The following is a 22,439-nucleotide window of genomic DNA, read 5'->3' as shown; positions in this document are numbered from 1 at the left end:
AGCGGGAATTTAACTGACCACTGAGTTGATTATGTGTAAAGCAGGACGAACGGCAGCCTGGCCATTTCACAACCGCGTCAAGCACAGTGTTAACAACTAACAATCTATTCCGGTCTGAGAGCACCGCACGTATGCTTTAACACCTGCACCTGCATGGAAGAACGTAAGCTGGATGAGGCATAGCGTGCATGGTCTGAAGTCAGACCACAGACTTAAAGGTCAGCTTTTTAGCTGAAGCCTCTCACTGCCCCCACCCCCCATAACTGGATTTGGGCATTCGTCACCTTCTAACTCTGCTTCTGTGTCTTACGAGACCGTAACTGTCACCTTCTGTAAGAGTGGAAGGTGTCTGAACAAAGTTCGGGATAAACGTAGTGTCCCAGGTATGCCGATGACGCTGAATCGGCTATGTGCTTCTCACCTACGGCACTGACTGAGTTTGTCAAACCACAGGACAGAAACACTGTTCCCTAACGGAGGCGTGGGCAGGGGCCAGGTTTCTAGACAAGTGCACTCATTCCAGCAATGGGACAATTCCAGATTGCTCAGCATGCTTCCGGGTGGGCACGGTTTTAGACTCCGGGAGCATGGGATTGGCTAGTTCTAAGCTCACATTGGTTCTGAGTCACTTGTGTCTTTTTTAAATTCTCCATTTTAGTCTTTAAGAAATCATCAGCAAGTAAAAAAACCGTGACTGGCCTGTCCATCCTTGTGCCAGCTGAGGGAGGCGGAAGGAACCGCGTAGGCTTCGCACTCCAGGGTCAGCGTGTTGTTGACTTTGATCTTCACTTCCTTAGGGGAAACGCCTGGCCCCAGAAGGTCCCCTTTACTGATTATGGGTGGAACTGCACAAGGCAAAGACGGGAGAGTCAGCCCTCGGTTACGGTCAGCACACAGAATCCCCTGGAAAGCACACTGAAGCCACCCCGCGAGGAGACGCCTCCGCCAGCGCCTGGTGAAGCAGCAGTGTTGACGGAGTGTGAGGGAGACGCCTTCTGCCCCCACCCTCACCGTACAACGAGGCTAAGGTCCTTCACAGGGCAGGGCGCTCTGTCTGCACCAGATCCGCAGTCTAGCGCAAGCCGTAATACCTGTTCCTTATTCATCATTAAGGTATCAAGTCGGAGAGCAAAGGAGCATCACGAAGACAACTCTTCCTTCACAAAACAGACAAACTCTGGAAATGCGGATTCTACTAATGGCCGTATCAGCTCCGCCTTTTCTTAACAGGTCAAGGCACACGGGGAGAGCCCCCGCCCTGAGGACCTCAGGCAGGGCACAAGCACCCACAGTTCTGTCTGAGCGAGCATTTCAACTCGGTGCGGACAGCGACGCAGAAGGAAACCAGAGACACTGGGGGCAGGGGCCCTGCCTTGGTCTCAGCAAGGGGGCAGCGAGCAGAGTGGGCTCGTCACATCTGTAAGCAACTGAGGTCATGGGCACAATGCTCAACCCACTCCATCCTCAATGAAGCAAGCTGCAGACACGGCGTCTTTACCGAGTCTGAATAACTAAGAACCGGGAACGAACAGGACTGAGAAAGAAGTGAGGGAGATGTGCAACGCGAGGTCTGGGCACTTACTGTAGACCTTCACTTCGTAGTGTTTTATCATCTCGCCAGCCTCATTAGTGGCGACGCAGGAGTACCTCCCAGCATCGTCCGCTCGCGCGTTCAGGATCTGCAGGGTCCGCCCTCCTGGAAAATCGTGGGACATCAGAGTCTTTGAAATCACAGAGAACCTGCACAAGTCACAGGCTGTCTGTTACTGCTGCTGCAACGCTGCTTCTGTCCTACGCCCGTTCTGAGGCAGACGCTTGAGGGAAGACAAACGACAGTGTGCGTCACTGCGTGGCAGCAGGGGCCATCCTGGGGTCCCCAGCGGGCCTCTGCGGTGACGACCCCAGCCTTCTGGCCCTCCAGGCTTCCCGACAGCACTGTGCTAGGGGCCTGTGTCTCCTCCGCTCAGCAGCAGTTTCTGCCGCCACCATCTTCTCCCTCCCTCCCACACAGCAGTCTAGCTCTGCTGCAGCAGGCTTAGGGAGGGCACCGCCCCCTTCAGATCGTCAATGTCCTCAACTGACCGAAGTTCAGACTCTTTAATCCAGGCATCGCATAGGACTCCAACCTTCCCTTTCCTCCCTGACCACCCCCCGCCCCCCACACACATACAAAACATACACACACCCACCACGCATCATCCATCCACATACCACACACACACCACACACACACCCTGCACACATACTACGCACGACACACATGCCACACGCCCTTCCCCACTCAGGGGCATGAGAAGTTCACATGCACACAGCTGGCCATGCTCTCTCTGCACCTTTCCCACACTGGTCACCCTGATGGATGTGAAAGCCCTTCTGATTCATTTTTAATCAACTCAATTCTAGAAATTTCTTTAAGGTCCAGGCCACGTTCTGACAAAAGCAACAAAGCTGTTTCTGACCAGCTCAGCCCATGGTAGCCATTTCTTCTTTTGGATTCTTGTAAAACTTGTCACTACTCAATTTAGCCCGCCCCTGGACCATTTATAAACCATGACTTTCCACGGTTCATGCTGTGAAGTGACTTTTCACAGATACTATCTTTGTTCCACATGAGACTGTGACTCAAATCCAGAGTTTCTACTTCTTAGTTATATTTCATTCATCTCGCCAGGTATGAAAGAGGGAACGCGGTAGGAGTTTGGTGCAGCAGTTAAATTCCAGCTGGGATGCCTGCAACTGAGGGGGTTTCTGGCTCTGAGTGCTGACTTTGGTTCCGACTCCAACGTCTGGTCTGGCTAATGTGCACTTAGGGGCAGCACTTGACTCAAGTAGGCGGGTCTGGGTCACCCACACGGGAGACCTGGATTAAGTTCCTGGCTCACAGCTTCAGCCTCGCCCAGGTCCAGCCATCATCTCCCTCTGGGAAGTTAATGGGAGATCTACCTCTCAAAACTAATCAATAAAGGAATAAACAAACACAGTCAAATACAAGTTATCTTTCAACATCCAATAAGAAATGAATCTCTAGCCTTTTTGACATTCCATGTATTTTAGTCATTAATTGATTGCATGGTAGCATTTTTCACTTAATTATTCTGATCTTTCCAAATGTAATTTTAGTACTTTAGATTATAAGATATATGCAAAAATTAGAAATTAAAATATCAGAATAACATAAAACAACAACATGGGTACCTTCCCCCCCCCAAAAAAAAAACAACCAAAATGATTCTGCTTTTCCACAGTTGTCAGTGACACAGACACATCCAGGGCGTCTGGAATGAATGAATTACCTGGGAGAATGCGGATATTTCGGTTGGATTCCAAGGGGGCTCCATCCTTCGACCAGGTGATGGTAGCGGGGGGGTAGGAATAAGCTTCACAGACCAGAGACGTGGGGCTGTTCAGGATGACAGTGACATCCTCAGGGCTGCTGTCGCCGTCCACACCAGCAATTGTTGGAGACACTGAAGCAGGTTTACAATTCGATTGAAGACATGTTTTAGAAACTGTCCTAAATGTACATTTCTAAATTTCCACTTATTTATTTGTGTAATTGTGTAACTCCATTTCTTAAGAACGTAACTGAGAAGTTGTTCTGATTCCACACTAAAGCAGTGAGAGTCCCCCAAATGCTCCCTGGGTAATGGAGGAGATGACACCTAAAGAAGGAATCCGAGGCTGGCGTGGGGCGCAGTGGGTTAAGCCGCCTTCTGAGATGCCAGCATCCGTATGAGCGCCAGTTTGAGTCCCGGCTGCTCCTCTCTTTTATCTTTCTTCTTTCTTTTTTTTTTTTTTTTTGTTTCTGACAGGCAGAGTGGACAGTGAGAGAGAGAGAGACAGAGAGAAAGGTCTTCCTTTTGCTGTTAGTTCACCCTCCAATGGCCGCCGCGGCCGGCGCACCGCGCTGATCCGAAGGCAGGAGCCAGGTACTTATCCTGGTCTCCCATGGGGTGCAGGGCCCAAGCACTTGGGCCATTCTCCACTGCCCTCCCGGGCCACAGCAGAGAGCTGGCCTGGAAGAGGGGCAACCGGGACAGAATCCGGCACCCCGACCGGGACTAGAACCTGGGGTGCCGGCGCCGCAAGGCGGAGGATTAGCCTAGTGAGCCGCGGCGCTGGCTGAACCTGGCTGCTCCTCTTTCAATCCGGCTCCCTGCCACTGTGCCTGGGAAAGCAGCAGAGGATGGCCTACATACGTGGGCCCCTGCCACTCACGTAGGTGACCTGGATGAAACTCCTGGTTTCTGTCTGGCCCCTCCCTGGACCGCTGTGGTCGTTTGGGGAGTGAACCAACAAATGAACGATCTCTGTCTCTGTAACTCTGCCTTTCCAATAAATAAATAAAATTTTAAAAAAAGAGAAGGAATCCTAACACTCTGTAGTAAGGGCAGAGATGACAGGAATGCTGCAGTAAGTGTGGCAGTTCATCAGGTCCAGTCTGAGACATGGCGTCCTCAGGTCTGAAAGTGAGCCATGGATGCCTAGCAGTGGCCAGCAGGCGAAAGGGGGTCCTAGCAACGAGCGGGGGCATCCTGAGAGCGGAAGAGCTGTAAACAGGGAGGGTCAGGCCGGAGCACTCAGAGGATCGAGTCAAGTGGGGCAGCGTCGGACACAACAGGAGTGGGCCTTTAGCCTAGCGGTTAAGATGTCTGCATCCACACCCAGGTGCTTGGGTTGGATACCCCACTCTGGCTCCTCACTCCAGCTCCCTGCTAATGGAGACCCTGGCAGGCAGGAGGCTCTGGTTAGGTCCCTGCATCCGTGTGGGAGACTGGGACTGCAATCCTGGTTCCTGGCTTTGGCCCCAGCTGTTGTGGGCATCTGGGAAGCTCTTTCTGTGTGTCCCTTACTCAAAAAAAAGATGAATGAATAAAATTTAAAAAATACTGGATGCAAAGACAACAGAGACAGGTGTGTTTGTTTCCTGAGAGATGACAAGCCACTGACAGAAGGCACCAAGGGGAGGACCGACCATAGAGATGTCGGACGCTAACTGGCAGTGGGAGGACTGGGGAGGACTGGGGAGGACCAGAGTCAAAGATAAATTCCAGTTTTTTCTGCTTGGGAACAGAGCTAAGCTGCGGAGAAGCAATGCAAATAGAAAACAAAGAAAGGCTTTCTCACGCAGGAGGAAAAGACGGTTCAGTTCTGAGTATCTTGGATTTTAAGTGCCCCTGAGCATTTCAGGTTGAAATGTCCAACAGGCAGCTGCATGCAGGAGTCTGAAGCTTGAGAGAAGGACCGGGCTGCAGGTGCTGACTTAAACATCACCAGTGTACAGGAAGGAGAACGACCTCAGTGGGCATGCACCGTATCGCTGCACAGAGTGAGTACCTAGAGAACAAGAGCAGTGAAAGGAGAGAAGGCTGGGGGAGCCCGTGTGGAAGACAGGCCCAAGTAAGAGTCCCCGCGGGGAGAGGACGGGACCACAAGGTGCTCACGGCAGCCAGGCAACGGACGGCACCTGTCAGCAAGGCTGGGGCTGAGACACTTGCTGGACCCAGCGAGTCAGGTAAGTATCAGGAACGGTGTGGGCAGAGACCCCACCTACAGACAGGCGTGGTGACATCAGCAAGTGGCAGGGACAGGAAGCAGAGGTGAAGCAGCAGTGAGGCAGGCGGTGTGAGTGACACGTGGAAGGCGGGCAGGCAGACACAGGGTCAGGGCAGGAATGCAAACAGTGACTGGGAACAAGAACCGCAACTCAGCACCCTGGGAAAAGGAAGGCTGGAGGCCTTGAGTTGACGGCTGGGTAGACTGAAAGCTGCAAACACACGTTTTGAGCAGCCTCAACTGTATGAAGTCGGTGGAAAAGGCGGCTCTGAGGCAGAGCCCCCAGTCTCCCGTGAACGGGAGGGGCACCCGGCAATGGTAAGGGTGGGGCTGGGGAAGGTGATGTGGTCAGACAGCGTGATGCAGACTCCCAGCACAAAGTGCGCGGCCTGCACTGCAGATGCAGTTCTAGGAAGGGCCGAATTTCAGCGGCAGCCAGAGCTGGAGAGGGTTTCAAGTCAGGTTTCCAGGGAGCACAGAAGGCAGACTTGGAGATGGGCCAGTGTTGCGGGGGCACGGAATCGGTAGTGGGAGGAATGAGGCACGGGGAGCTTAGGCCTCTTGGAGAAGCAGGCAGGTCCAGCAGAGCTGAGGCAATCAGGGCTGGGCTCCAGCCTTTCCCAGGCCGCCTGGACGTGCGCGGAGGGCGGGCTCAGGACAGCGGGCTCGGGAACCTGTGTGCACTATTCTCCGCGCACTCCTGCACAACACCCTGCTGGGGGTGGGGATGCACTCCTTGATGAGACTGCGGGATCTATAGTTGTTGCATGGAATAATAGTTATATATTCCATTCATTTGACATTTACATATTATCTGGTATTTTAACTCTTCTTACAGAAGCAAGAGGGCTTTGAAAAGCTTATGGACCATGTGCATCATTTTTAATTCCATTTTCCCATAAATCTTTTTTTTTAATGTTTTTTTAAAAATTTTTTTGACAGGCAGAGTGGACAGTGAGAGAGAGATACAGAGAGAAAGGTCTTCCTTTTGCTGTTGGTTCACCCTCCAATGGCCACCGCGGCTGGTGCGCTGCGGCCGGTGCACCACGCTGATCCGATGGCAGGAGCCAGGTACTTCTCCTGGTCTCCCATGGGGTGCAGGGCCCAAGCACTTGGGCCATCCTCCACTGCACTCCCTGGCCACAGCAGAGAGCTGGCCTGGAAGAGGGGCAAGTGGGACAGAATCCGGTGCCCCGACCGGGACTAGAACCCGGTGTGCCGGCGCCGCAAAGTGGAAGATTAGCCTAGTGAGCTGCGGTGCCGGCCTCCCATAAATCTTTTGAAACTCCTTCATGGGGTCGGCGCTGTGGTGCAGCGGGTTAACGCCCTGGCCTGAAGCGCCGGCATCCTACGTGGGTGCCGGTTCTAGTCCCGGTTGCTCCTCTTCTGACCCAGCTCTCTGCTATGACCTGGGAAAGCAGTGGAAGATGGCTCGAGACCTTGGGCTCCTGCACCCACGTGGGAGACCCAGAAGAAGCTCCGGGCTCCTGGCTTTGGATCGGCACAGCTCCAGTCATTGCATCCACCTGGGGAGTTAACCAGCAGATGGAAGACCTCTCTCTCTGTCTTTACCGCTCTGTAACTCTTTGAAATAAATAAAATAAATCTTAGAAAAAAAGAAACTCCCTCATACATCTCTTCAAGGCCATGAGAGTTTCCTATGTGTGGGAACATCTATGTACTCACAACACAGTATAGCCAATAACCACAAAAACAGAAGACCACAAAAATGTGTATACTCCCATGTAGCTCAACTGATTTTAAGACTGTACACAAGGGTTGGTACTCCTTACAGAATTAAAATCTACAACAGAAACATTAACTAAACAAAGTAAAGGACTTAACCAGTCATGTTTGATTCTTCAAAATCTGAGGCAGAACCGACACCTACCAAACACAGTCAGACTGAAGCTTTTGCTCTTGTCCCCAGCCGAATTGGAAGCCAGACACGTGTATCTTCCAGCGTGCGACACCTGCGCCTCGCGGATGTGCAGAAAACGGCCACCGGACACAAGGTGATGGGCTTCGTCTTCCTGCAGGAGCTGCCCGTCTCTGTGCCAGGTGATCTCTGGGACTGGATTCCCTGGAGAAAGAGCCACTGGCTCGGACCCTCACGTCTGCAGCAAGGGGGCCTTTCACTCACTTCCCTTCCTCCAAGTCCCACTTCTCAAACAACGCAGGGGCCCTTCATTTTAAAATAAATCTGCAACTTCCCTATTTTACTGTAATAATGATTCTGCTATGACTTTAAGACTAGACATACATTACAAGTAATTTTCAAGAGTATGTGGTTTCCATCTGTAAGTGAAATGATTCAAAATTGGCATGTTTAATTAAATTTATACCACACTGAGAATTGGGGTATGCATTTTTGTTAAAATTTTTACTCATGAATACCTCTGCATTCACATTGGTTTTCTACAAATCTGTATTTTTGGGAAAAAAATCTGTAAAAATATAAGACCTTTAATTAAACAATTCAGATATTTTGAGTTTGCATAAGGATTCTAACATATAGACAGGTATATAAAGAGATATTAATTGCTCTGTTAATAAATACAATCTATAGGGAAAAGGTCTTTTTATAGTTGCTTTAAAATCGGACTAATGTTAAATATTATTTTTAATTATTCATGTAATTTTTTGACATTTTACACCATAAAAGCAAATCACGTTAGGAACAGAAGGCCAGGGTAATAGATTAAAACAGGAGACCCCGAGGGGAGATGGCATAAACTTTAGGCGACTGTTCTCTAAGCAGCACCAGTTACTAGTAGCCACAATGTTTCTAGAAGAAACCATGGGTAGGTTAAGTGACTTAAAATAGAAAGATTTCCTTGCTTTCTTAAATGTATTGCTCCCACGAGGCATCTGAACAGTGAAACAAGAAACTCATCAAATCTTCCTTAAAATGCTGACTTTCCATAATCATTAAGGGCCACTCTCACTGTTCCTTTAAACCTGCAAGGCCATGTACAATAAAAACAGGCTGGGAAAAGGTCCTATTAAGTTTTGCTTACTTTGATTGATTATTGGTGGTAAAGAAACTGGATTTATAACTGTTAACTTTTGATTTATTTTTCCCAGTCTCTATTCTCTTTGTTAAAATGCTACAAGTTAACAAAAGGTCACAATTTTGTTCACAGGCGATTTCCACCATAAAAATAATGACACCCTGTGGGGAGCAGCTCGGACTGGACTAAGTTACTGGAATTAAGACTTATTCTATGCATCTGCTCTCCTGTGGGGAGCAACCCGGACTAGACTGAGTTACTGGAATTAAGACTTATTCTATGCATCTGCTCTCCCACAATATGGCGCTGGGAGAGAAGTAAACAGCTTCCGCACAGCTGCCTCGAGTTCAACTAATAAACTGTAGGACTTGCTCCTGATTGGAGGAGAGCAGCGTACTCGGCGTGTGGGCAGCCGAGTTGGGATTGGCGGAGGAGGACTATAAAGGAGGAGAGAGACGGCATGCACCAGGAACATCTATGGGGAACATCTAGCTGAAGGAACACCTGTGCAGCCCCCGAGAAGAGCCGGCCGGCGGTGTGCCGCTCCCCTGCGGAAGTGGGGAATGTGGCCAGGGGGAACTGCCCTTCCACGGAGGTGGAAGGGATAGTAGCCAACCCGGGAAGAACCAGCAGCAAACCCGGGGAGGGCCGAGCAGACAGAAAGAACAGCGCAGGGTCCTGTGTCGTTCCTCCACGAAGACGGGGAGCGACAACACCCTTCTACCAAAGCACCCAAAAAGGAAAGGAAGTGAACACACACTGAGGGAAGAGAACGCGGGGAGACGAGGCAGGAAAAGCACATCCAAGTCAAGGCAGAAGAATGGAGACGAGTGTCTTGCTCAGTTCTCCCCGCCTCCCTCCCTCCCTTTCTTGTGGGTACTTCCTTCTCATCTCCACAGCATCTGCGCAGGTTTATCCCTCGTGGTACAGCTACACGGGGCACAATTCCATTCCCAACGTCTCCTTTCTCTGTCACTGACTCAGAGTGGCGAGGGCGAGCCTCGGAGCTGGGGGCCGCACGAGGGTAGGGGAGCAGCCCTCACCTGTCACCTCGCACGTCAGCCTGACACTGTGCCTCTCCTTCACCTTCACGTCTTCCAGTGTGTCTCCACCCACAATGTGAGGCGGAACTGAAAAAGCAAACAAAACAGAACCAAAACCTAGGAAATCAGAGCTCCAACAGCGGGGCTTTTTTTTCAATAGGCACCCACAATTGCATTTTTAGAATGCTATAATCCTTACAACAAATCTGCTAATTACCATTCCATACTTGAGCACTAGAATGTTATAACAATATTTTGATCAATACCAATTTTTTTTCTTTTTTTTTTTTTTTTTTGACATGCAGAGTAGACAGTGAGAGAGAGAGACAGAGAGAAAGGTCTTCCTTTGCTTCCTTTGCCGTTGGTTCACCCTCCAATGGCTGCCGCAGCCGGCGCACTGTGGCCGGCGCTCTGCGCAGATCCAATGGCAGGAGCCAGGTACTTATCCTGGTCTCCCATGGGGTGCAGGGCCCAAGCACTTGGGCCATCCTCCACTGCACTCCCTGGCCACAGCAGAGAGCTGGCCTGGAAGAGGGGCAACCGGGACAGAATCCGGCGCCCTGACTGGGACTAGAACCCGGTGTGCTGGCGCCGCAAGGCGGAGGATTAGCCTAGTGAGCCGCGGCGCCAGCCTCAATACCCATTTAAAATATAAAGTTTTATGCCATGATTCCTACTCTAGTGAGTTTTACTGTAAATAAACCACAAAGGTCTGCATACAGATTTCTTAACAAATCAAATTTAAGAACATTTACTCGACATTTACTTCTCCCACCATAACTCTGATAAGTGCTCACAAAACACAAGTCGTTCAGCATCTCAAGAAATCTGCGACAACTGTGCACTGGCAACACAGGGCGTTTCAGCCACACAGATTCATCATCTCCCAATCATCCCGACATGGAGTCCCTGCCAAGACTCACAGCAGGGCCCAAAGAACACAGATACGAGACCAAGCTGCAAGGAGATGTAAAGCCAGCTTCCAGCCCTATGCAAGCCGACTTCTAGATACTGCAAATGGTGGAAGTACCCAGTACTGAAAGTCCGAAGAGTTTTCTTCCTTCGCCTGCTGCGTTCCTGACGACACACGTGTACTGGCCCGCATCCTCTACCGTGGCCTGCATCAGCCGCAGTGTCCTGCCTCCTGGGAAAGCAAACAGCCACATGACTTAGAAACCTACACGACGCCAGGTGCCAGCAAGCCAGCAATAGCGCTGCACAGAGACAGTGACGTCTGAACCCGGTCTTAGAAAGGTTACGGTTATGGGGTCACCTCATACAACATTTTTTTTTTTTTGACAGGCAGAGTGGACAGTGAGAGAGAGAGACAGAGAGAAAGGTCTTCCTTTGCCGTTGGTTCACCCTCCAATGGCCACTGCGGCCGGCGCACCGCGCTGATCCGATGGCAGGAACCAGGAGCTTCCTCCTGGTCTCCCATGGGGTTCAGGGCCCAAGCACCTGGGCCATCCTCCACTGCACTCCCTGGCCACAGCAGAGAGCTGGCCTGGAAGAGGGGCAACTGGGACAGAATCCGGCGCCCCGACCGGGACTAGAACCTGGTGTGCTGGTGCTGCAAGGCAGAGGATTAGCCTAGTGAGCCGCGGTGCCGGCCAGCTCATACAACATCTCAACGCTGTTACCATTTGTAACATTTTGTTTGCAGAAATATTCTTCCTCCAAGAAATGCGTGTAGACTGAAGGTGTGATTTGGAGGAGACGCCTGGTGTAGACTGAAGGTGTGATTTGGAGGAGATGCCCGGTGAGGGCAAAGGGGAGGAACCCACACATGAGCTGAACTGGCCTGCCTAGGACTAAGAGCATGTGGGAAAGCGTAAGAAAAACACGCAGCCCTTTCTCAGACCCTGTTGTCGTCCTCCAGCTGGCACCCTGGACGTGAACAACTGCAACAGAGGTCAGAGTTAAACATGAGCTTTCACACTGGAGCACCCGGATCTGGCTCTGTCAGGAGTCTCCCAACTCTATTCCCCCAAGACACTGGCGTGGGACTTCCCAGCAGCACTCTGGAAGGGAGCCTAGGAATTTCTATTCCAGACAAACACATCCGACTGTAAACAGGTACAGGACTTCTCTGAACGTGTTTAAAACAAAGTCTAGCCAGGCAGAAGAGGACTTCACACTCCCTGCAACTTCCGATCAGCGAGGCTACCTTGTGGCTTCAGCCAGGAGGACAACGCGGCACAGCTTCCTCCTCTCACTTCCTCTCGGAAGGAAGCCCGAGAGCCTCACCTTAGAAGCAATGACACAAACCGCAGTCTCCGGCCTGCAGTCGCCAACCAGGGCTCCAGGCAACGGATGTGGTTACAGAAACGTGCGTCCTTGACCCAGGCCGGCCAGCAGCAGGTTAGACCTAATCCCAACACCAGGAAAGGAGCTTTTCTGAAAAGGCCCAACAGCGGGTTCCTACGTCTTGTCTGAAGGAGGTGGGCTCAGGAGGCTCACCACCACCTAAGCACTCCTCTTGACTTGAAAAACGCGAACTCATTTTTATCCCTCTTATCTTCATGACACTGCTCTTGATCCCTGAGACTAGACACGATCAACATAATCCTTCCAAATCCACTGCTCTGTAAATATTTGATCTTGATTATGTGCTAAATAAACCGTAAGGTTTGTTTTCTGTGGGGATCAGTACGGACGTACTATTTTGCTGTCATTCACAATCGTGGCTATCTTCCTTTAAAAAGATCGTCAATAAATCTCCTCCTCATCTTCCTAACAGGGTCTGCTAGGTCTAGGGTACAGCTGATTCCTCTTCTCACTGAGGAAAAGATAATTTATTACTGTGGCAAAATACTGTATTTACTTTTCTGATAATAATGGCTCTAAATACTAAGTGCAAATATTTATTTAACCTTCCTCTAGTTTGGTTTGGCTCGAAAGTCCCCGCATGAGGTATGTTTAAATTTGGAAGCCTTCACTCAACATATTAGGTCTCTCTCTAAGTGTCCAAGCTTTTCGTGAACCGCAGACTTGGCAGATGACCTCAGTGTGTTTCCAGGTCACCGCTCGCTGCGGCCAGGCATGGACTCCTGGGGCAGTGCCCCAGAGACAAGCCTCCCAGGTCTCCTGCAGACTTAGATGAGAAATAAGCCGACTGTCTTGTTCAGTCGTGATAATGTCTTAGCTCACGGGAAACCATCCCATCCGAGAAACGCAAACATTCAGTGGTGAGCAGGCTGAGGTTCTTCTAGCCAAGGGTAATTCGACAATATTAACTGAGCAGCAGGATTCACGGTAGACTCGGGGGTCAGTTGTAGCTCTTCTAATCCTTCACTTTTCAAACTGGGCCTCCTCCTAGTACAAATGCTGTGACATCCCCATGATGTAAGAAATAAGTATTTTTTTTTTTTTTGGTCAGGCAGAGTGGACAGTGAGAGAGAGAGAGAGAGAGAAAGGTCTTCCTTTTCCATTGGTTCACCCTCCAATGGCCGCTGTGGCCGGTGCACCGCACTGATCCGAAGGCAGGAGCCAGGTGCTTTTCCTGGTCTCCCATGTGGGTGCAGGGCCCCAGCACTTGGGCCATCCTCCACTGCACTCCCTGGCCACAGCAGAGAGCTGGACTGGAAAAGGGGCAACCAGGACAGAATCCGGCGCCCCAACCGGGACTAGAACCTGGGGTGCCGGCACCACAGGCGGAGGATTAGCCTATTGAGCCATGGTGCCAGCCATAATCAAGTATTATGTAATATTTTCTAAATAAATCTAGAGCTAGTGATTTCCCCCATTTTTATAGAGCTTCCTGTGTCCAAGTATCTTTTTCTTAATATGATTAGTAATGGGTATCATGGAAGCTACATCACAAAGAAAAATAAAACAACAAAAACATGGAAGAACCAGGAATTTATGAGAAGGTGTGACCATCTGTGGCCAGGCAGACGATCAGGCCCCCGGGATGTGCAGTACCTGAGAGAATCCTCGCGGAACTGCTAAGGCTGACGGGCCACCCGTCTTTAAGCCAGGTGACTGAGGGCAGTGGAACTCCTGAAGCGTCACAGGTCAGGGACACCGAGTTCTTTTCCACCACACTGATATTTTCAGGTGCCCCCTGGTTTCCTATGATGCTTGGCGGGGCTGTAAGACAAAACCAAACCAACAGGAAGTGGGAAGGAAGGTAGCTAATGTATATCAAACACCAATACCTACACAACTTATTGGCAATAACAAAACTCCCATTTTCCTAGCCAACAGTAAGCAAAGAAGCAATCACAATGATCCAGTTTTGTTTTTTGTTTAATGTAATATTTCTGGAAGTCAAAGTGCACTTCTTTCCCACTCACTCTTGGAAGCAAGTGACTTTCATATGGCTATTCCCATAATGGTTAGCAATTTTCCATGTGTCACTCATCATTCATGGTAAATTTATTTATTTATGAAGATTTATTTGTTTATTTGAAAGTTGAAGTTACACAGAGAGAGAAGAAGAGGCAGAGAGAGAGAGAGGGAAAGAGAGAGAGAGCGCGCACGTGAGAGAGGTCCTCCATCCACCGGTTCACTCCCCAATTGGCCACAACAGCCAGAGCTGTGCCAATCTGAAGCCAGGAGCCAGGAGCTTCATCTGGGTCTCCTACATGGGTGCAGAGACCCAAGGACCCAGGCCAACTTCCACTGCTTTCCCAGGTCACAGCAGAGAGCCGGATCAGAAGTGGAGCAGCCGGGACTTGAACTGGTGCCCACATGGTATGTCGGCACTGCAGGTGACGGCTTTACCTGCTATGCCCACAGCGCCGGTCCCTATGGTAAACTTATGATACTGATTCATGACCCTGTCACTGGCAGGTTTTCCAAAAACTTTCTAAGCTTAAAAACTGAGAGCAATCTACCAAGCAGACACTTTAGATTAATTATTTTCTATGTTCTGATTACTTCAGATTTGGTATATGCAATGCCTGCAAACTACAGGTTATTAATGCTGAACCTTAAGCATATCTCAACTGGCTGTAAGCCACAAGATCCGTGGGTGGGTGCTTGGCCTAGAGAGTAAGACTCTGGTGGGATGTCAAGCAGGACACCTGCATTCTACATCAGAGTGTCCGGGTTCAATCCCGGGCTCTGGCTCCTGATCTCAGTTTCCTGCCAATGCAGACCCTGGGAGGCAGCAGTGATGGCTAAAGTACTTGGGTTCCGGACGCTCATATGAGACCTACATCGTGTTTCTGGAAACACTGTGTGCATTTAAGAGAGTCCACTCTCTCGTTGCCTCTCCCTTTCTCTATCTCTCAAATAAGAAAGTAAAACAGAAAAAAAACTTTTAATTTAGGTTGTAAGATTTGTGTCTATTAAATTTAACAATATTTCTATTTATGTAAAAATATAGTTCATATGGTATATATCCAAATAGTTGTCTCTAACTATGTGTATGTTTGGTCTATTCCTACTGACATTTGTGGCTAATTAGAATATTAAAGCTGACTTTAGTACAATTAATGTTCAACTGAGGTTGAGTCAGGAAGCTCTAAGAAACCTATATTTAAATGAGTCAAGGCAGCTAATTTGAAAAACATGCAATTAAAAGATTTTACTTGGGATGGCACTGAACCAAAAGTACTTGATGATACAATTTTCTACTTTATTGTGTATTTTCTGAAAGAATATCCAATACATGCTTATCTCAGCAGAGTAAGCAATGTAATATGTTGTTTTTTTAAAAAAAAAAACATTTTTTATTTATTATCTATTTGAGAGGCAGAGTTACAGAGAGAGGGAGACAGAGAGAGAGGTCTTCCATCTGCTGGTTCACTCCCCAAATGGCTGCAATGACCGGAGCTGGGCCGATCCGAGGCCAGGAGCTTCTCCCCGGTCTCCCATATGAGTACAGGGCACCAAGTACTTGGGCCATCATCCACTGCTTTCCCAGACCATAAGCAGGGAGCTGGATCAGAAGAGGGGCAGCCTGGACAGGAACCAGTGCCCATAGGAGAGCTGGCGCTGCAGGCGGAAGCTTAGCCTACTACATACACCGCACGCCGGCCCAGCAATGGAACAGACACAGCTTGTGAGGTACAAGGACCATCCTCTGAAGACTTTTGGTACTGAGGCCCAAGTTCTTCCCTCCAGGATGTTGGACTGCATCAGCCAAGAAACAGCCCTCTGGAGCCTCTTCCGACTTACCATGCACGCTTACGTCATACTTCCTGTCAGTCATTCCTGCTACGTTCACAGCGACACACACGTAACGGCCCGTGTCGGACACGTGGGTGTTCTTCACCTGCAGGGTGCGGCCTTCGTCCAGTACTTCCAGTCCCCTTCCCTTGGTCAGGGGGCGGCCGTCCTTCATCCAGGTCACCACGGGCTGAGGAACGCCCTGCACGGCACACTCCAGCGAGAGGTCCTGCCCGCGCATCACCACAAGCTCAGTAGGCTGGCTGCCGCTGCCTGCTATGGTTGGTCGAACTGGGGGGAAAAGACAGAGGAAACAAAACAGGAAGTATCTGCTTCGTCTCTTATTTAGGAATTTTTGTCAGCCAAATTCTATACATATATATATATCATAGGCAGAGTTACGGAGAGAGGGAGAGACAGAGATCTTCCATCCGCTGGTTCACTCCCCAAATAGCCACAACGGCCAGAGCTGAGCTGGTCTGAATCTAGGAGCCAGGAGGTTCTTACAGGTCTCCTACACGGGTGGAGGGGCCCAAGCACCTGGACCATCTTCCACTGCTTGCCCAGGCCATAGGCAGAGAGCTGGATTGGAAGAGGAGCAGCTGGGACACGAACTGGTACCTGTATGGAATACCAGTGCCGCAGGTGGAAGCTTAACCTGCTAAGGTCACAGCTCCACCCCCAAAGTTGTATATATATTTTTTATGTCAGAAAAAGAAAAAGATCCAGGATGGGGCTGGTACTGTGGCTTAGCGGGTAAAGCCGCTGCCTGCAACACTGGCATCCCTTATGGGCGCTGGTTCCAGTCCTGGGTGCTCCACTTCTGATCCAGCTCTCTGCTATGGCCTGGGAAAGCAGTAGAAGATGGCCCAAGCCCTTGGGCCCCTGCACCCTCCTGCGAGAGCCGGAAAAAGCTCCTGGCCCCTGGCTTCGGATCAGCCCAGCTCCAGCCGTTGTGGCCATTTGGGGAGTGAGTGAATCAGCAGCTGGAAGATCTCCCGCTGCCTCTCTGTAACTCTTTCAAGCAAAATGAACAAACCTTTAAAAAGAGAAAAGACCCAGGACTAAGAAATGCAGCACTGCTATACTGAGAGGCAGGACTTCTCTCTGATGTTTCTCAGGGGCCCGTACCTGAAACGAAGCTATCGACAGAGCAAGAAAAGAATATTCTACTTCTTAACTTGCTGCTCTGAGAAGTTACGCAGAGGCCAGGACCCATCACGTGTGCCCAGCGTCTCCCTAGGATGGAAGGTAGGACAGAAGCTTACGACCCAGCGTTCTGCTGCCAGCTCCTTCCTCCTCTGTATGGAGCTGGACGAGCCAAGGCTACTCCTGAGTTGTCTTTGAAAATGACAGTGCCCCTTAAACAACTCAGGCCTAGAAAACCTAAGCACTGGTCTGGTGTGGGGGCTGGGCTGGGAAAGGCCGTGGCTCTGCTGTCAAGAGGGAAAGACACCACCTTTCCTTGCTGTGAGTGTGGACTTGACAGCACAGCTGCGGTGGCCATGGTAGGGCCATGAAGGACAGACTGGCAGAGTCTCGGGGCTCCCGCCCGATGGGACTAAGCGTCTGACCAACTCCCCTGCTGGGACTCCTCACCATGACAGAAAGCCAGCTTCTGCTTCTTTTTATTATTTTTATTTTTTAATTAAAGAGATTTTGTTAATACATTAGATTCTCACGGTCACAGCAAATGCATGATAATTACTACAACACAATTCTCAGGCTCATGTTCCACCTGCTTTCATCACCCACAGTCGTTACTGCATGCCTCTCTGGGAGAATTCACTTAACTGATACTGATCCTAAGAACACACAGCAGGGCAACTCTCCACACACGTGTGTGGGCAGACGACGGGGCGCCGAGGGCAGCTCTGCTCTCTGGAGCGGGTTCTACCACACGTGGACCACGTGCACTCAGCTGGCCGCGGACATCTCTCAGAGCTTAAATTTCCACATATGCAAGATGGAGGCAATGCTTTTCTCTTATATAACTGCTCACATAAAGGTCAAATGAGACAATGGAAGTATCCTGAGTCCTGTAAACTCTTGACAATAACTGGTTTTACACACTGGAAAGCAATACTGTGACACAGTGCCACATCTTGCCTGCCCACAGGGTCACTCTTCTGCCTGCCGCCAACCAGGGCCACCTTGGTGACCTGTCTGCCTTGGTGAGCTGCTGCAGGCGACCAGTGGCACTGCTCAGTAAACAGCAGGCAGGGACAGGTAACTGCTCTCTGTTGTGTCTGCACAATGTAAACGCGTGGGCCACACAGAACCATGCGACTCCGAGTGCATCTTAAAGATACGAAGAGACAGTAAAACGGAGGATGGGACACATTAAAAACAATGTATCCAGGTCCCGGCTAAGCAATAACTCACTGTAAACTTGCAGAGTGTAGTCCTTCTGTGCACTTCCGGCAACACTGGATGCCACACACGTATACAGCCCTGCATCCGACTTCTCAGCAACTGAAATCTGCAGCTGTCTGCCACCAGATAAAATCCGGACTCGCCCCACAGAGTCCGCCAGCACAGGAGAGCCTGCAGGAAGGCAAACATTTGGCAGAACAGGGGGCAAGATCACTGAGCACTCCGTACACACACTCTGATGCGCATATGTGCCTATGTGTTAACGTCCTAGTTCCGGTGTCTGAACGGCAGATGACGCCAACAATCTTCCCTCGGTCTGCAAACTGAAGTACTAAGATTTAGGCAAACTGAACACTTAGATGGTCTACTTAATATTCAGTGGGCACAAATCTTTGGTTGATGAGTAAGTTGAAAATTTGTAACATTACAAGACCGAAAATAAAACAAAACATGACTTCTTTAGAAAATAACTGCTATTTATTTATTTTGAAAGGCAGACAGACTGAAAGAGAGAGATCTCCCACCTACTCATTCATTCTCCAAATGCCTACAACAGCTGGGTCTAGGCAGGCCCAGGTCAGGAGTTAGGAGCCCAGTCCAGGTCTCCCAGGTAGATGGCAGCGATCAACTACTTGAGCCACCACCTGCTGCCTCCTAGTGTTTGCAGTAGGAGGAAGTTGGCATCAGGGGTGAAGCAGGCTTGAACCCAGGCACTTCAACATGGGATGCTGGACTCCCATGGTGTCTTAACCACCGTGCCCAAATGCCTGCCTCTAGAAAATAATCCCTAAAATCTAATCAAAAAATAAAATTTAGTTATTTGAATAGTGGATTCTTGATGAGTATAGCTGCCTATAGTACAAAAGATTAAAGAACAATTAATGTAGAAAATTAACTTTTTTGAAGAGTAGTTAATAATCTCAAAATTGTTTTCTTTTGGAATATGTAGCAGCACCACAGGTTATACATTTAATATAAAGTCATTTTGCTGTCTAGCATTTAGCATGTGAACCCCAAGAAGATTTGTTTATAAACATGCGTGTCAAATAAAGCGAATATTCATTCTGTATTCATATTTAGTTCTATAAATTTCAAATGCAGAAAACTGACCTTTCTTCTTCCAAATGATATTTGGGGGTGGGATACCGCTTGATTCACACAACAGACTAATGAGATTCCCTTCGATGACTGTAAGCTGAACAAGTTCATTAGAACCATAAATATTTGGTGGCACTGAAAGAAAAAAAAAAGAAAAATATTTTTGTACTCATTTCATATAGAATTTTCCTAATATTGTAATGCAATAAAAAGAGCTCTACTCAAATAATATATGAAGTTGGTACATGAAAACCATGTAAGTCACCTCTACTACAAATGATACTGAGTAGCAGACTCCCATTTTCAAAATAGAAATTTAATTATGGAAGTATTCAGAACTGCATAAAAAGAAGCTGGCTGACTCTATTTAGACTCTGTGCATCCAAAATCTAAGTGTAACACAGTCATGGAGGCCCGGCCAGCATTGCTATCCTATGCTGACCAGAATGGGAAAACATCAGGCAGGTACAAGAGCAGAGGCCAGGGCTCCATCTAGGAACAGCCAGATACCTCGTCCAGATTGTACACCCTGCCTCCCGCGTCTGCCTGGAACCTTCATGGGAATGCTGAGTACTTAGCCTCTCAGAGAGGCTGGGGTTTGCAGCTGTGGCCCACTCTCCCTGAGCACGCTTCTCGGCGACAGTGTTCTCCCGTGGTCGATGCTTCTGGGAGCAGAGGAGTGGGAGAGCCCTCTTCACCCCTCCGTGGGGCTCCCGGCATTATTCAACCTCCCTCTTTGAAGCTCATGCCACCAATTTACCTCTCTTTTTCTTACCCCATCAGTGAACCTTCACTCTCTACTCAATCTGAATCTTGTTTTTATTCTCTTTGGTCACACCAAGCCACGCAACCATTCTGCAGGAATTCAATACCCACACGTGTGACGGGTCCCGAAGCCTTGCCTACCCACCACCATTCTGCAGGAATTCAATACCCACACGTGACGGGTCCCGAAGCCTTGCCTACCCAGCACTTTGATCTGCTCATCCCTTCCTCCATCAGAGGACGTACCGTGACCTTTTTCATCATCTGCATAAAAACTTACAACTTAGGCCACCCTACAGTTGCTCTATTCTTGTTCTCTCAATTATTTCCAACTCTCAATTCATCAATTTAATTGAATCTCAAGTTCTTTCAAAACTCTCCCTGTCCAGATGCCTGCTGTTTCATTCACTGACTTCTCTATCCAGCTCAGACCTAATGATCAATAATTTCAATTGATCCTTTGTCATTGTTCTAAAATGCCTTGCACACGTGTCCTTCCTGTTTGGCAACACCCTTACTCTGGGTGAATCCTACAGTTTACACTGTCATCACCTATATCACAGATGGAAAGTTCCATGGAAAAAAAGGCCACAATTGCAGATTAACACTGCTCTAACATTAAACTCTGCATTCTAAACTCTACCCTCCTTTGCCCCCAGAGCCTCCATCAATAAAAATACTTATAGATCTCTATCTGTAATGCATTCCCTTCTAAAATCTAGACCTCCAAAAATATTGTTTATACATCTGAAAGGAAGACAGACAGGTAAGAGAGGGTCCCATCTGCTGGATCACTATCTGAATGCTCACAACAGCCTGGGCTGGGCCAAGCTGAAGTCAGAAGCCAGGAACCCAATCCATGTGGCAGGGAACCAACGACTTGAGCCAGCACCTGCTACTCCCAGGATGTGCATTGGCAGGAAGCTGGAATCAGGAGCAGAGGGAAGACTTGAACCCAGGTACTCCAATATTGGATCTGAGAGCTCCATGCAGACTATTAAGTGCTGTATCAAACATTGCCTCGAGATCTGAACCTTTACATACAATTGTCTATGTAGCACCCCAGTGTGGGTATCTGAGGGGCGTTGCCAAACTTGCCTTGGCCAGAACTGACCTCAGCCGCCCCTGTTCCCTCGGTCCACGTAGCCCAGCTGGCTAGGCCACACAGACATCCATCCTTTCCTCTTTCTGATTCAGTTTCCTAAATACATCTACAGCTTACCTGTTTCCTTCTAAAATACAGACCTGAGTATCCCAGCCCTTGAAATCCCTTATACCCTTTCACCCATAGGATCAAAGCCCTTTTTAAACTGACATAAGATGCTTTCCTCGATCTCTCCAGTTTACCTTCTCCCTAACATCTCTCCTTTCTGCTCTGCGCCACACTGGGCTACCCAGAGGAAGGTGTTAGTTCAATGGCTCAGAGAACTCAGATCATATTCTTCAGGTCTCTAAGTTTCTTCCTCCCTTTTCACGGAGTTAATGCCGACTCATTCTAAGGGCTCAGTTAGACACAATGTGCCCCGAAATGCCTTTCCACATAAATTATGACCCTCTTGAGAAATTCAATTTTAATTGGCTAGACAAAGATTTTCTTCCCCAGTTAACTGTAAGTTGACCTTTCTGTGCCTACCCTGGCATACTGCCGGGAACACAGGGCACGCCACGAAGGTTGTCTGCGAGAATTCTCCTGTATGCCTCAGCTTTCTCACCTACTGTCCATTCTGGCACCTACTACAGTCTGTTGTCCACGGTTACACTGCTTCTCTTCACGAGGCACTGGTCTGCACATTTGTAAAGTACAAGATGTTTAACTTCTCTGAAATAGTGACATTCAACCACCCATCCACCCATGCACCCACTCATCTATGTCCTCGCAATTCACTGTGTTCTGGGAACACCACCGTCCTGAGTTTCTACGAAGCATTACATTTTTCTTTTTAATTTCTTGAGAGAGAGAGACTGACTCCTATCCACTAGTTCACTTTCCCCAAACACCCACAATGATCCCCCAGCTGTTACAAAGCTTGTCAGGAAACCCAATCTACTAGGTCTCCCATGGAGGTGGAAGAGCCCATTTATTTGGGCCATCACTGCCTCCGAGGAGGGTCTGTATTAGGGAAGCTGGAGTTGGGAGCCAGAATTGAGAACTGAACTAGGAACGCTAATGTGGGACAAATGCATCTTAATCACTGAGCCAAACACCCACACGCTCCTTGATCTTTTCACCCTACGATTTTGACTACTCCTTCTTAATTTCCTACTTGAGGTCTCTTCCCTCTAATCCCTTCTTATGTGGCACACTTGAGAACCATTCCCTAGAGTACTCTCCCAGCTCCACTGCTCCAGCCTCAGGTTTCTAACTCCTCCCTCTCCTGATCTGCAGGCCCACATTCTGACTGTATGGAGGTCAGGGGGCAGGCCACAGGTGCCTCAAACACTAGCAATGATTTCTTTACATCACTTC

General features: G+C 49.1%; 1 protein-coding gene across 4 annotated transcripts in view; it reads right to left on the bottom strand.

The window, feature by feature from the left end:
- Positions 1-22,439, bottom strand: part of HMCN1 (hemicentin 1) — a 459,307-nt gene that overhangs the window by 119,708 nt on the left and 317,160 nt on the right. For all 4 annotated transcript variants that reach the window (XM_070055058.1, XM_051820384.2, XM_070055057.1 and 1 more), the window contains 10 exons: positions 19,220-19,342; positions 18,119-18,280; positions 15,743-16,024; positions 13,538-13,705; positions 10,644-10,757; positions 9,614-9,700; positions 7,448-7,639; positions 3,294-3,467; positions 1,583-1,696; positions 700-845 (listed from right to left, as the gene is read on the bottom strand). In XM_070055058.1, coding sequence (XP_069911159.1) covers positions 700-845; positions 1,583-1,696; positions 3,294-3,467; positions 7,448-7,639; positions 9,614-9,700; positions 10,644-10,757; positions 13,538-13,705; positions 15,743-16,024; positions 18,119-18,280; positions 19,220-19,342 — 1,562 coding nt within the window. The remainder of the gene's footprint in view (positions 1-699; positions 846-1,582; positions 1,697-3,293; positions 3,468-7,447; positions 7,640-9,613; positions 9,701-10,643; positions 10,758-13,537; positions 13,706-15,742; positions 16,025-18,118; positions 18,281-19,219; positions 19,343-22,439) is intronic.

Source organism: Oryctolagus cuniculus, chromosome 13 (genome assembly GCF_964237555.1).
Source record: "Oryctolagus cuniculus chromosome 13, mOryCun1.1, whole genome shotgun sequence".
Taxonomy (NCBI): Eukaryota; Metazoa; Chordata; class Mammalia; order Lagomorpha; family Leporidae; genus Oryctolagus; species Oryctolagus cuniculus.
This window is presented reverse-complemented; position numbering and strand designations above follow the sequence as displayed.